At 45.0% G+C, this 14,028-nt stretch overlaps 1 protein-coding gene across 1 annotated transcript in view; it reads left to right on the forward strand.

Moving 5' to 3' along the window:
* Positions 1–3,839: 3,839 nt before the first annotated feature.
* PCSK5 (proprotein convertase subtilisin/kexin type 5) overlaps positions 3,840–14,028 on the forward strand; it is a gene marked incomplete at its 5' end in the record, with an annotated part of 282,220 nt that continues 272,031 nt past the window's right edge. The window contains one exon of the mRNA XM_084236534.1: positions 3,840–4,031. Within this exon, the coding sequence (XP_084092660.1) occupies positions 3,840–4,031 (192 nt within the window). The remainder of the gene's footprint in view (positions 4,032–14,028) is intronic.

Below are 14,028 nucleotides of genomic sequence, written 5' to 3' on the forward strand. Positions count from 1 at the left end.
AATTTGATACTCTGGAAAACTGATTAGAATCTCCAAGTTTATGGAGATTCACTGCCCACTCCTACTGGGCAATGAAATTTCCAGTGCTGTTTTTCCTGCTTGGTCCCCTCCGAACTGTCAGTTACCAATTAATCATTGATTTACAGAATTTCAAATTAGAAGAGATGTTAAAAGTCAATTGCCAGCAAAGGATGTAGCAAAGGAAGAAATGAGTTGTTTCATAAAGCAAACTCTTCCCAGAATAATTCTCTTTTGCAGAGTTTCAAAATGGGTCCTTACAGAATTCTTGTTCACTTCTACTAAACTGCCTGGATTTCTGTTCATAGCATTTTACCAAGGTCTTCTTTTAGAGCTGTGAGGGACCTTGACAGAGAGGCCCAGTGCTAGTGCAGCCTCCTTATCAAGTAATATGTTGCTAAGTATAAGGCAGAGTAAAACTTAAAACTGCCAGTTTCCCGCCTCATGGAAAGTTATGGAGGGAGGTCAAGTCCAGCAGCTCTACTCTTCACATACAAAAAGGAAGCATTTATGCAACACTTGGATTTCAGCTTCTTTCCCAATGTTAGGGGTGGTTTTGCACTAATCGCCACTGTTCTATCTGTTCCTTGTCTCCCTTTGGCTACTGAAGAATCCATAATAGTGCTGAGATCACCAACAGAACTTAAGGTCTAGAAAGAAGTTGTTTTTACTGCAGCTGTTGATCCTTATCTGGAAGCACCATTTTGGCCAACTGGCTCTAATCAAGAAAGCTAATGAATTCATTTAGGTAGATCCCAAACAGGAAGCAGGATGTGATGTGAATCAATGGGAGGGAGGTTGTTTTGGTACCATTTAAGTATAGGAATCACAGTCTTTGAGAATGCAGACATAGTTGTAGTGGATAATAATTGCAAAAGTGATAGACAATAAGGGGGATGAATCTACATTACTAGGTTTGATTTGACAGAGGAGTGGGGTTCCAAATATCTTTTTATTGTTTTAAACAGGTTTTCCCCTTTTAAATACATATACAATGGAAGAATCTACCCTTTGAGTAAGCTAAACACTGGCATATGAACTGGTTTACAAAGTTGAAGAGTGGTTTGCCCATTTCCTACCTCATTTTCCAATTCTGTTTCATATTCAGTGCAATGAATGCTGTGTGTTTGTGCCAAGCAGGGCGCGCTAACAGAAAGCAAGAGTGTTAATGGAAAGAAGAAAAAATATCAATGAGCAATTTTGTCACTTTCTTGGAAACAACCCCCAAGTCTAGGGGGCCTGGTACTGTGATTCCTCTTCATTTCATTTAGATTTTGAAGTCCACAGGCAACATAGCTTTCAAAGAGAACTGTTTTATGTTGTCTTTGCAGTCCCAAACAATAAGGGCCCCAAAATCCCAGGGAAACCCATGCCATGCTTCAAATTTGATGTGTGAAGTCCCTGTGCAGTCCTCACAGGGGTCATCCTCCTGTATGCTGATCATTCTCAAAACAGTCTCTCCCTCACACCTCTCAGAAAAACCCATAAGTCTGGAGGAAAGAAAGACTGAGTAGCCTCTGGAAGTGTATGGAGATTTGAATCTTGATTGGAGTCTTCCAATGCCATCTGAAACCCATCAGATTTTAAAGGAATAATCCAATGTCCCCAAGGAGAGTTGCAGGTGGTCTGGGTAGCAATTAACAGTGATCAAATAGACTATAAACATTCTGAAATCAGGTTGGGGAGGGAGGAAGAGGTGTGTACAGACTGCCAGGCCTGCAACTAGACTGCCAAAACCCACACTTAGTATTTACACTTGTCCACCTATAAATAACTTTTACTCTGCAGTTATTCAGAGTCTGAAGTCCACCAGTCCTTTGTGCTCCAGTTCCTCCAGCTCCTCAACTGTCTCCAGTGCCAAGCATAATAATGCCTGACACATTCTAGGTGCTCAAAAGAGATGTATCCAATCGAATAAATGAGTGAAATACATTCCCTTCTGCAAGTGATTTCATTTTTGTGATCTATTACTTCAGTAATGTGGGGATGTTGCTTTATGCGTTTGTTTTGAAGATTATATAACATAGCAAACCTTCTATAATGTGTGAAGTATTTTAAAATGCTAATTTTTATGAGCTATGAATTAATCCTTACCAGTTTAATGAACTTTATGAATTCTGTATTTGCAGATCTGATTCCAGGCATGGGGTAAAAAATTGAAAAAGTGGAGCTTTGGTTGAAGAAAGATGTCCTGGCCCAAAGATATAGATGTGGTGAACTTGTCGATTTCAAAAACATTTCATCCATGCTTAAAAAGAAGGAGGGATGGGCAAAGAAGAGCAGAAATGTGGGAAGGAGTTAGGATTAGAGGGAGTACTTTTAAGATGACTTGAATCATTTCATTGAGGTTAATATTCTTTTCACAAGAAAACACAGTGTTCCCAAAAAGGCAGGGAGGTTGTCCAGGAAAAGAGGGTTAATTTCACCGTCAGCCTGCTGCAGTCACAGTGCACTAATCAGTAATGAAGGCGGCACAGCCACAAGTTTCATCTCAACTTCCTTTTTATATTGAAGTCCCTCGGTGTTATAGGGCCTTGCTTCTGAAAAGTTACCATTTTTTTTTCCCCCTGGTGGAAAAAAAAGAAGCCCTCATTAGACTGGATGCAACACATGAATGGAGTTCCACTTGGCTCAATATCCTCATCCACCTTTATATCAAATATTCGCAGAAACATCCTTCCTCAGCCCCACAGCTGGACTTCTACTCGCTGGTAGAAAAGCCTAAAACCCGATGCACAGATTTCGAAAGTGGTCAGGCGACAGATTTGGCTTGGGAGCCGCGGTGCTTGGCTTTTGCAAGAGTCGATGCGCCTTACCATCTTGTGTGGCAGTTTCTCCCGGCAGCAGAAAGTGTAAAATAAACATTCGAGGAAAGCATGAAGCATTAACGAAGTGAAAATCTCGGATTATTTGTTTGGCAATGACACGCGAGTGACCTCTTAAATACTTAGTAGTTTAAGGAGGTTCGGCGCGAGGATGAATGAATCTTGGGGCGCTTGACTCGCACCAGCGAGCAAATCTCTTTAGTCTTTGGCAAGTAACGGCAACTTAATAAAGACACAGGGGAGAAGAGGAGGAGGAAATAAGGAAAACCACAATGTGGGCGCTTTTTCAGGCCTTTGGAAAGATTCGCCTTTGGAGCCCGAGACCCTGAGGTTACAACCTGGAGAACCCGGCGGCGCTAGGGCCTGCTGGACGCCAGGCAGCAGCAGTTTTCGGGAGGGCGGAGGTGGGAGGGAGGAGGGAGAATTGGGAAAAGGAGGGTTGTTAAGGGGGGCGGGGGGAGTCATTTATGCAGAGCAGGCGCTGCTGCCATTGCCACTCACACGCCTCTCGCGCGGCTCGGAGCCGGAGGGAGCGCTGGGAACTAGCGAGCGAGCGCTTGGAGTCCGGGCCAGCAGAGGGGGCGCCCGGCCGCTGCTTGCACCCGCGCCTCCGCCGCGCTCGGGGGCTCGGAGAGCCGAGAGGGCGAGTCGGTGAGTCCGACAGCCGAGACTGGCAAGCCCCGACTGGGGGAGGGCGCCCGCCCCACTCCGCCGCGCCTGGAACCCGAGCCGAGGAGCGCCCGCCGACCGCCCCACGGGCCGAGAGAGCAGGAGCACAAGTCCCCGCAGCCCCAGGGATGGTCTAGGGGCCGGCGCGAGACTCGCTGCCCCGCTCGCCGCCGGAGCTCGCCTCCCGCTGCCGATAGCCCAGGACTGCGAACCGCCGCGGCGGGGGGCTGCGCGCCCGGGCTGCCCAGGCCGGAGAAGTTAGTTGTGCGCGCCGCGGAGTGCGCCGAGCCAGCGAACAGGCGAGGGAGGCTGCAAAGCGCCGGGGCCATGGGCTGGGGGAACCGCTGTGGCTGCCCGGGACGGCTGGATCTGCTGTGCTTGCTGGCGCTGCTCGGGGGCTGCCTGCTCCCGGTGTGCCGGACGCGCGTCTACACCAACCACTGGGCAGTCAAAATTACCGGCGGCTTCCCGGAGGCCAACCGCATCGCCAGCAAATACGGATTCATCAATATAGGACAGGTAACAACACGCCGACTCGACCCTTGGCCCTGAAGCTGCCGGAGGAGGAGGAGGGGCGCCCCCCACCACCTCGCGTTTCTTGTCCCCCTCCTTGTCAGTTTCCCCCCTCCCCCTCTTCCAGATGTGCTCTGGCAGCTGTTGCCCTCTCTGTCTCTCTCAGTCTCTGCCTCTATCTCCCTCTGTATCTCTCTCTGTTTCTTACGCGCGCGCGCGCACACACACACACACACACACATATACACACACACACGCAAACACACCGCTCCCCAAAGTTGCTGGGGTTTGTATTTTACTTATGTTTTGTTTTGTTTTTGCAAGCCACGAGGGACAGGTAGGGTCTGTGGAAAAAGCCAGAGTGTGCCTGCCCCCGCGGTGGTTCCAGATCCAATCTGACCTAACGAGGAAAGTCCTGATCACTTGAGCTCTTTGGGGGTGTAGGGGGTGAGTGCGCACCTGGTGCCAGCTTCTTAAGGTTTCTGAGAGCGGGGATAGGAGGGAGGCGAAGGAAAAGCCTTTCCTGCTTGGTCTTGAATTTAGCCCAGAAAGAAGTTTTCTTTGGGGCTAAAGAACCCTGGGGCGCTGGGAGCGCAGAAGGCGTGGGGAGTTGGGTGGAGGGAGGGGAGAGGAGGCTGGGACCCCGCATGAGCGCAGCTTTTGGGGGAGACCTCTCGGCTTCTGTTCTCGCGCGTGATCTGAGAGGGGATTCCGGAGGCGGAGAGGGGGTGGGTAAGAGGGGAAGCTAGGAAACTTCCAAGACCCGCTAACCCAATTCTGCTCTGGGGAAACCGCGAATTTTCTCCCGGGAGAGACGTGTGGGGTCCGGAGGCGGCTCCCGGGGGCAAGAGTTGGGCGGGCCGCGGCGCACAAGGTTTTTGTGGGCTACAGAACTTTCAGTAGGGCTAATCTACCAGGTGAAAAATGCCAGTAAATTGAGTGTTATGGGGATGACAGAAAGCGCAACATATGTGGAAGCATCACTGGGCTAAATGGTCTTGGCTTCTTCGATCTCTGCGATGATTGTGTAAACGAGCCCTTGAAAGGGCACCCCTGCACCCCATAACCAAACCCCTACCGTATGCTTCCTCGGCCTAGCGGGACATGGAGGGTGGGGGGCTGGCCAGACTCTGGCGTTGCTCTGTCGAGGGTGGGAGGTGATGGGTTGCCCTCACTGCACGTCGCTTTGGTATCTGTTCGGAATGCGCGTGCCCTGCGTGCCCAGCCGGGGTGAAGGGATAGTAAAGTGCCGGCTGGTGCCGCTGGAGCAAGAGAGCATAGATGGCTTCTAATGCTGTGGAGCTCCACATCCAGGAGCTCAAGCCAGGCAGTGCTCACCCTCCTGGGGAGCGGCTGTTGCCACTTAAGGAAAGAATTGGGGAGTACTGTAGGGTTCAGAGGCGAGGAGCCTCGAGGATATGTTCCAGAGAAGGGAGTCCTGTGCAGGACTGAGACCAGGAGAAGGGTACCATCTGCAGCATGCATGCACACAGCAGGCGGGAAGTAAGGGAAGCCAGCCAGATTTTGTTGTCTGAGTACCTGTCAGAGAGTTCCATTAAAGGAGCTTAAAGTTGGGTGCCGCATGTGACCTTAGTACATAAACTGGGAAGGCCAAAGGAAAGTCATGTTAATAATCTTTCTGGAGATGCATCTTTCACGTGCAGCTAACATTGAGCATCTTCTGTATACTTGGCATGGTTGGAAGATTAGGTTCTTGAACTTATACTTTCATGACCTGCAAACCAACCATTTTTTTTTTGGTGGATAATATTTCCTATGCAGCAAGGAGAAAACTAAGACCCTGGAGAAGTTAACCTGCACAGGGTCACCATGCTAGACTTAACCAGACCTAGGTCTGTCTGTTCCAGGCCTATTTTTGCACGAATCTTGCCTTTTTAGGGAATCAATGCCTCCACAGCATGGGGAGAGGAATGAGAAAATAAAAGCCCCATTTTCTTGAATTCTGATTTAGTGCCTCAGTAGACTCTGATATCCAGTCTTAATTAGTACTTAGTTCAAACAGCCTTGGACTTCTTGGATCCAAGGAACTTCATGACTTGTAGGAACAGACATACCTGCATCTAAATGAACTCACTAAATAAAAACTTAGATATTGCAGAACTTGCCAGGGTGAGGAAGAGAAATTGTTTCCTACCTTTGAACAAGCCAAGGATGCTGTGTACTGCAACCTTACCTGACTTTTACAAAGGGCCTTCTAATAAAGATCTATGTTTTTTCATTTAAAACATCATACTAAGAATGTCTACAAACCACAACACCAAAAACTGTTTATTGTGGCTTTTACAATGCCAAAGAGGAAATTTAGTGCTTACAGAGGTTACAGAGACCCCTTGAATTGATGAGCCATAACCAGGGTAAAAAGATCAGCTATTCTTACAGTGTAAAGCATTTCCTCTGTAGATCAAAGGAGTGTAACCCTATGCTAAGTCTTTGGGATGGTAAGTTGAGTTCACTTATCATTGCACTGTAAGGGCCAAACGTATTTCTTATTCACCCTTTACTGCTCTGACCTTTTAACACTTTAGACATCCTTTTGTTATTCTTTCTTTTCATCAATAAACCAGCTGTGGTTCAGTTAAGGGCAGTAACTAATTTGCAAATATCTCTGGAATGTTCTCCTGTTTTTAACCTTTTGGGATTGAGGTCCATCTCATGTGTCACAAATTGGATTTGAACCTTTATTAGTTTCTGAAGTCATTTGATGTCTTGGTGGTGATTTTGCTATCTTCTATAGAATATTTTAGGGGAATAAGGTAGTGAATTTTCACCACTGAAAAGGTACCACTGGAAAGTTGCGAAGTTTTGACTAGCTACTTAGAATTTCAGTGTAATGTTTTGTACAGCAGCTTAGCGTTTTTAAGTCACCAGTGGTGAAATTTCTGGCCTGGAGATTTCTGTAGAAAAGCTAAGGCGTGCCTCTTCTGTTCATGAGAGATAGGATGTACAGAATAACAGAAGAGCAAGCAAACGGGCAAAAAGGACATGCTTGACTTCCCGGAAGGGAACACTAAATGAGGATTTTCTTGCCTTTGGTTATAGAGCTAGTGTTAGCTTTTGGTAGACTTTCATATAATGTTTTTATTTTGTGAATGGCTATACCTTGACATTCTGAAATGATGCCATAATTTTTAGTAGCAGTTGTCATATCAGCATGATTATTTTGCTTAATATTAGTGTCGGCTGTAGAATGTTCTGCTTCCTTTACCTTCAGTTCTCTTTCTTGCTCTCTTAATGTTTAGCAGCACCAGCACCTGCTCAGCTGGCTGGGGGCAGGTGTACCTGCTTGTCAGCCTACGTGGTGGGGAGGGGCATGGAAGAAGCCTTGATCTCCCTGACTAATGTGTGTTCTGACCCTTTGAGCTATCATTGTGGTGGTTAGAGGATAGAAATGGCAAAAAAGCGTAACACTTGACATAATGTTAATTGTGAATTTCTGGGATTAATTTACTAACCAGGAGGAATTGATTTCTGGTTATTTGAACCTAGAGGGAAGGGTTGGCAGTGTGTTTGGAGGGCACAATAGTTGTATTTATCCTTCTGATACTGCTTATAATTCTTGATTCCAAAATGAGATTATTAGTACCAAATACCCCTCCCCAAATCATGTAAGTTATCTTGAGCAAGATTCCAAAAAGATAAAACCAAAACCAAGAAATACTAGGGAGGCCCTCCCCTGGTGGCACAGGCGGTTGAGCGCAGCTGTGAAGCTGTCCACAGCCTCTGCAGCATGGGTTCGAGAATCCCACATGGCACAGCAGACCTCTCCTGTCTTGCCTGTTGCTCCCTTCAGCAGTGTGTTTCATCTGGTCTGCCTTTTCTGTTCCCGCTCTGTCTCTGGTGAATCCTCTCATCCTCCACGCATCTGGTCTGTGCTCTGGTTCTTGTGTGTGTGAATGGATAAATCTTAAAAAAAAAAAAAAAAAGAGAAATACTAGGGAAATATTTTACCTGGAGTTCCCACTAAAAACATAGCAGGCCAAGTCCAGAGACACCACTTGCGAGGTCTGTGAAAGCAGGAAATTCATTGAACTTAGTGGGGCCCCGTTCCTTCTTCTGTAAAATGATAAATCTCTACATAATAGAGTGAATTGACTATGCAATGTTCAGCACATAGTTAGGCTTGCAGAAGTTTTGTTGAATTTCAATCTGAAATCAGACTTTAGATGAGGAGAATGAAGACATTTTTATAATGGAAGATGCAAAATGTGAAGATCAGGAAAATAAATTTTTGATGACTGAGTGAAAAGAGCTAAATAAGAGCTTTGTAGACAAGGGAACATGGTTTTTCATTTCAACCGACAACTTAAAATAGGTTTAAAATAGTATTCTGTTGGATTCTGGCTGATTTCCCATGGCAGTGCCCTCCTCTTTCCTTGATACTTGTGGCCCATTAAATACTATAGGATAAGCTTGCTGGAGAGGAAATAGAAGGAAGGAAAATATCTGAAGACTGATTATTTTATATAAAGCCTTTTTCATTGGCACATTACATTAAATTTATTTGAATCTATATTTTGCTCAACCTGAATGTACTTGTATGAGGAAAGTTAGAAGAAATGTTTTCCAAATCAGTGTGAAGAGATACTTAGCGGGGCAAACCTTGTTCAGAAATGTCTCAAAGGCCTCCCACTCTTCATTTTGTTGTTAAAGATTATTTATGCATACAAGAACTGGAGTACAGGCCAAAGGTGGGGGTGGGGTGGGGGTGAGAGGATTCACCAGAGACAGAGTGGAGAGCAGAACAGGCCGATTGTGAAATACACTGCTGAAGGGAGCAGCAGGCGAGTCAGGGGAGGTCTGCTGTGCCATGTGGGTGGCTCCCTGGCCAGCCAGGGATTGAACTCGTGGTGCAGTAGCTGCAGATAACTTCATAGGTTGTGTCTTAACCCCTTGCTGCTCCCCTGGGGAAGCCCAGGAAGGCCTCCCACTCTTGGTTAACTTTGACCTTTGAGTAATGTAGGGACCTTGAAATGTTGATCAAGAGTGGAGAGTGAGTTCTAGGTGCATATGTGTGGCATTGAAATTAGGGGAGTTGGCTAGTTTGCTGATTGTATGGGTGTGGACTGTGCTTCCTGAGTAAATCCTTAGGCATTTTGGAAATGGAAAAGCAAACTGATGTGGGAGTCCCAGATGGACTCCTGTGTGATACATCTGGTTTTGCACAGGACAACTCTTCCTACCCGAGAACCTCAGCCCGACCTCTGTTCTCCACTCTCACAGGCATTGTTCTAATGAGCAGGGGAACCTTTACTGGAAAAAACAATTCACTCTTGGCCTGATCACGGTGGGTCTGTTGCATTAACCTCATAGACAAGGAATGGCTTGTATGTGGCCATTGGGATTTGGGGGGACTATTTGAAATGAAAAACTGCATTTTTGTGAGTCCAAAGGCAGCAAAACTTGTCTTATCACTATCTTTCATGAGCTTATATCCAGAGGTCCTAACCTTAAAGGTCAGCCAGAGAAGCAGGGTAGTATGCTGGGAAAGTGTCCAGCCTTGTCTGATTCTTTGGTTAAGGGAGAGAGGCCTGACCCACAAACATCCCCTGGGCAGGGAGGGGCATTTGTGTTGAGGTTCAAGTTATGTGAAGTAGTGTCTGGGCTTCCCCCCAGGGTTTCAGTAGTATCTGCAGGCATCATTCGGCCTGGGGACTTTATTTATCACTGTGCTGATTTAAACTTTATTCCATGGCAGGCTGAGTCTGGCTTCCTGGGTGGTAAAAATAAATGCTTCTAGATAATTCATTCTAGAAGATATATATGTGGGTAGGATATACGTGTACATGTGTATATATGTACGTGGATATTAACTGTTTTATCAAAGTTAAATTTGTACATAGCTTAGAGTGAAATTACTCTTGCAACCTTCTAACTAGTTCTAACAGATTACATATCTAAGGGTACCAAGAAAGAATAATCATTGCCAATGATTCAGTTTTGGTTCATCTTGGGAGAAAAAATGTAGCCAGAAAGGAACAAAACTGGGAATCAGAAGGTTGGAGTGAAACTCCAAGGTTTTTTCCTTTATTAAATAGCTTAACCCTTGGTGCCTCATTTTTCAAATAGGAAACTGTAATACCTGCTCCACCTACCACACAGCATTGCTGTGAATTAGGTCCCCTAATAGTGAACATGAGTAAGTAAACATAAGGCATAGGAGACACTGTACCATCAATAATGGCCTTAAGGAGACACAAAGGCTGGTCAAAGGAAAATAGAAGAGGGCCTCTCTGGTGGCGCAGCAGTTGAGCGCTGGGTTGTGAAGCTGCCCGCAGCCTCTGCAGCTCCAGTTCAATCCCCGGCCACCAGGCGAGTGTCCCACATGGCGCGCAGACCTCTCCTGCCACCCGCTGCTCCCCTCAGCAGTGTACTTCATCAGTCTGCCTGCTCTGCTCTCTGCTCTGGCTCTGGTGAATTCTCTCACTCTCCCGCACTTTTGACTGTACCCAGTGCTTGTATAAATAAATAAATTTAAAAAAAAAAAAGGAAAATAGAAGAATGCTGTGGCTAATGGCGGTTTTCGTAGTAGAGCAATTTGTGATTTCCTAGATTCTTGTGATTGTCCCTGGGTGTTGGGTAAAGGGGGAGGAGTCAGTGTCCTTGATTCTTTTATTAGAGTACAATGACACCTATACTTTCCCTGGAGCCAGGGAGAAAAGTGTAGGGCTGGGGCAACTGACTGACAAATGAACCAGCTCAGACTCTGCATCTCTTGATGGGACAACTTCAGTTTATGAAGCGTATGCAATGTGGAGGTTGCAAGGTTTTTTGAAGAATTAAAGTATGGTCTTTTAAATTTGTGGATATGTTTAGACGTGGGAAATGAAGCTGAAATACAGATAGGCCCTTAAGGAATACAGATGGGACTCAGGTGCTGTGTCAAACCCAGCGCACATTGCTTAAATAAAAGTAAAGAACAAGCAGAAGTGAAAACAGGGAATCTATTGATTTAAACAGACTCACATGCCTTTAGGTGCAGTTTTAAAAGGAAACGGAATGCTTTTTGCAACCAAATCTTACCTAATCTGTACTTTCATCGTGGTAAAACCTATCCTGATGTAAACTGACATTAATCAGGCACACTAATTTTTTGTTGTTGCAGAGATGTTAATGGATTTGATTATTGTCCTTGATTTAGGTACAAGTGTGTTTAAAATGCTCCAGTATGTGCTCCACTCTACTTTTCTTTTCTGAAGAATTATGAATTCTAAAATACACTTAGATCCAAGAATTTTAGCACAGTAATTGTGGGTCTGTCTAGTTGAAAGCCAGAAGCAGTGCCAGTGTTAGGTATTTCTCCTTTCTCCATATTAGAGTTATTCTCAGCCAATCCCTTTCCACAAGTGACAAAGAAAGTATGATTTTTAGTATTCTCTTACCCAGTATTGACATTAACCCCTGAAAAGGATTCCCATTTATCATTATTGGATTATATCCTTTCTCATGGGCCAACCAATTTGTCCATAGAGGTGGTTATATTTTAATGAACCAGCCTGGGTCACATGTCCACCCTTAAAATGAGGGGCATGTTGGCCTTTGATGGACAGTCCACCTACTGGGGAGGAAGAATTACCCAAATGAAAAGGAAATGTGGGACAAGGGAACACCCCATGACAGATGAGGTTATAAAAGTGCCTTGACTAGGCATTTCAACCTCACAAAGAATTATAGTGACGATCTCGAGAAGGAGACGACAATCTGTTGATTCAACAAGCATACGAGTCTACCACATAAACGATGCTCTGCTCTCAAGAGCCTAGGACATTTTACCCATAACTGTAGTTTAGCAAGACAAATGTGGAGGTCCAGACAGTGCTATCTGGTTCAGTCCTGTCTGGGCTTCAGTCAGTGCATGCAATGAAATGGGGGAGGAGAAAGGAATTGTGTTGGTAAGGGCAATGGTAATGAAAACAGGAGCTGGGACAATGGGAAGAGAATGATTTGGAAACTCTTTAGAAGTGGATTCACTGTGGTTTGGGTATCTAAAGGGAAGTGGAGGAGGAGGAAGAGAAAGAAGGTGAAGATAACTGCATAGTTCATAGCAGTAGGACCAGGAGACTATTTGGTGGTCCTTACAATTCATTTGTAGAATTAAGGCTGTCCACCAGAGCATTTGGGGAACTAAGAGATAGATTTGGTCTTACTATTGTTGGTAGATAGAAGCACTTGCAGATAGAAATATCTAGTAGGCAGAAGAAAACAGCATGGGAACAAAGGTGGTACTCATCCACTTTAACATGTGGATCCTCTGAGTGCATGAGATGACTGAGAGTTAAAACACAAAGAGAGAAGAGCTGAGAGTATAATCTACATTAATCTCTCTATTGAGGGGGTGAAGGGTACAGAGTGGATGAAGGGACAAGTGGGTCTTGAAATCAGAATCATAGCACAACAGAAAGAAAGGGCACCCCCATTAGTGGAGGCACAGTAGCGGGCAGTGCTTTAGCAAGACTGTAGGAGATGACAACTGAAACATGGCTTAAATGTCTGATGTGGGGTTGCCAGTGTCCTTGGTGCCAGTGCTTGCTTGAAAGGTGGAGGGGAAGCCGGGCTGTGTGGCAGTACAGGAAGACGTAAATACAAACGCTTTTCATTGCACATTTTCCTGTCTGCCTACGTTCTCTGCTCTCATCTCTTTCTTGTCAATGTACTGGGGTAGTTAGGGTCAAAGGGCTAGAACTCAAAGGGTTGGGATTCTAATACTGCTACTTCCTAGAAGGACGGATGGTGGGGGACAACTAGGCAAGTGTCTTAAGGTCTTTGTGCCTCAGTTTCTTCATGTGTGAGAAAGGTTTATTTCATAGGGTTGTTGTGAGAATTAGTTAAAAGTGTTAGAATAGTCCATGGCACATATTACATGCTCAGTATGTGCTCTGTGTGTGTGTGTGTATACACATATTTTTTCTTAACTAAGTCAAGTTCAATTCCTGCATGCTGTTTTCATCCTGCTATTTTATCTTAACACTATATTATGGGCCTTTCCCCAATGTTACTAAGTAATTTTGGACACATTTTAATAACTGTGTAATTGAAGGCATATACTATCTTGTCACTAGAGTGACCATATATCATATTTCGCTAGAGATAGTTCTAGTTCATACCTGCAGTAAATCATTCACCCCCATGAATATTTTTTATACCCCTTTAACTTTCAAACATGTCTGAGTTTGGACAAGAAATGACACGGTCACCCTAATTGTATGTGTATCTGTGCTTGTGTGTATATAGTTGTATATCTTTTTACTAGTAGGTGAGCTCCTTTTAAGAGTAAGGGTGGTTTCTCATTCCTATTTCTGTCCCCACACTTTGTATATACAATATGTGACATTGAAGGACTTGGGGTTGAAATCAGAATGGCTTATGTCAAGAGGAATAGGTTTGGAAAGGAAGAGAAATCTTGGTGCCTTGAGACTAAGGAAGAATGAAGGGTGAGTGACAGTTCAGGGGCATTCAGGTTGGGGAGGGAAATCAGGGGGCATGTGGCAGTTGGCATTCATTAGCACTTCAGAGGTGAAGGCCACTCACAGAGTGGGGGGGAGCTGGGGGAAACTGATGTCCAAGTGTCCTGTATTTGGGACAGCCTTAGGAATTTCTGATAAGTGTCAATAATTAATGCCTATGAACAGAATTGCCAAAAAAACAGTGAGTTTATTAGAAAAGGTTAAATGAGTGAGAAAATGAACAAATCTATATGATTTTTGCTTTTGTTACTGATGCTCAGGAACCTGCAATTAAAAAAGGATAAAACAGGGTGTTAGAATTTATAGGGTGACAGAGAACGGAAAGAGAAACTGGGGGAAGCTGGGAGTGGGGTAGGGGATGAATGGTCCCTGAATACAAGGGACCATTATAATAATCTTTGAAACGACTGACCACAGTATCCAGGCTTTGAGAAAGGTGCTAGGGCCAAAATAAGGCTGGTTGACAAAGGAATAGGGTAGGGATATAGTTTCAAAATAAAAACAGGGCCAGTTTGATAAGA

Source organism: Talpa europaea (assembly GCF_964194135.1).
Source record: "Talpa europaea genome assembly, chromosome: 7".
Classification (NCBI taxonomy): Eukaryota; Metazoa; Chordata; class Mammalia; order Eulipotyphla; family Talpidae; genus Talpa; species Talpa europaea.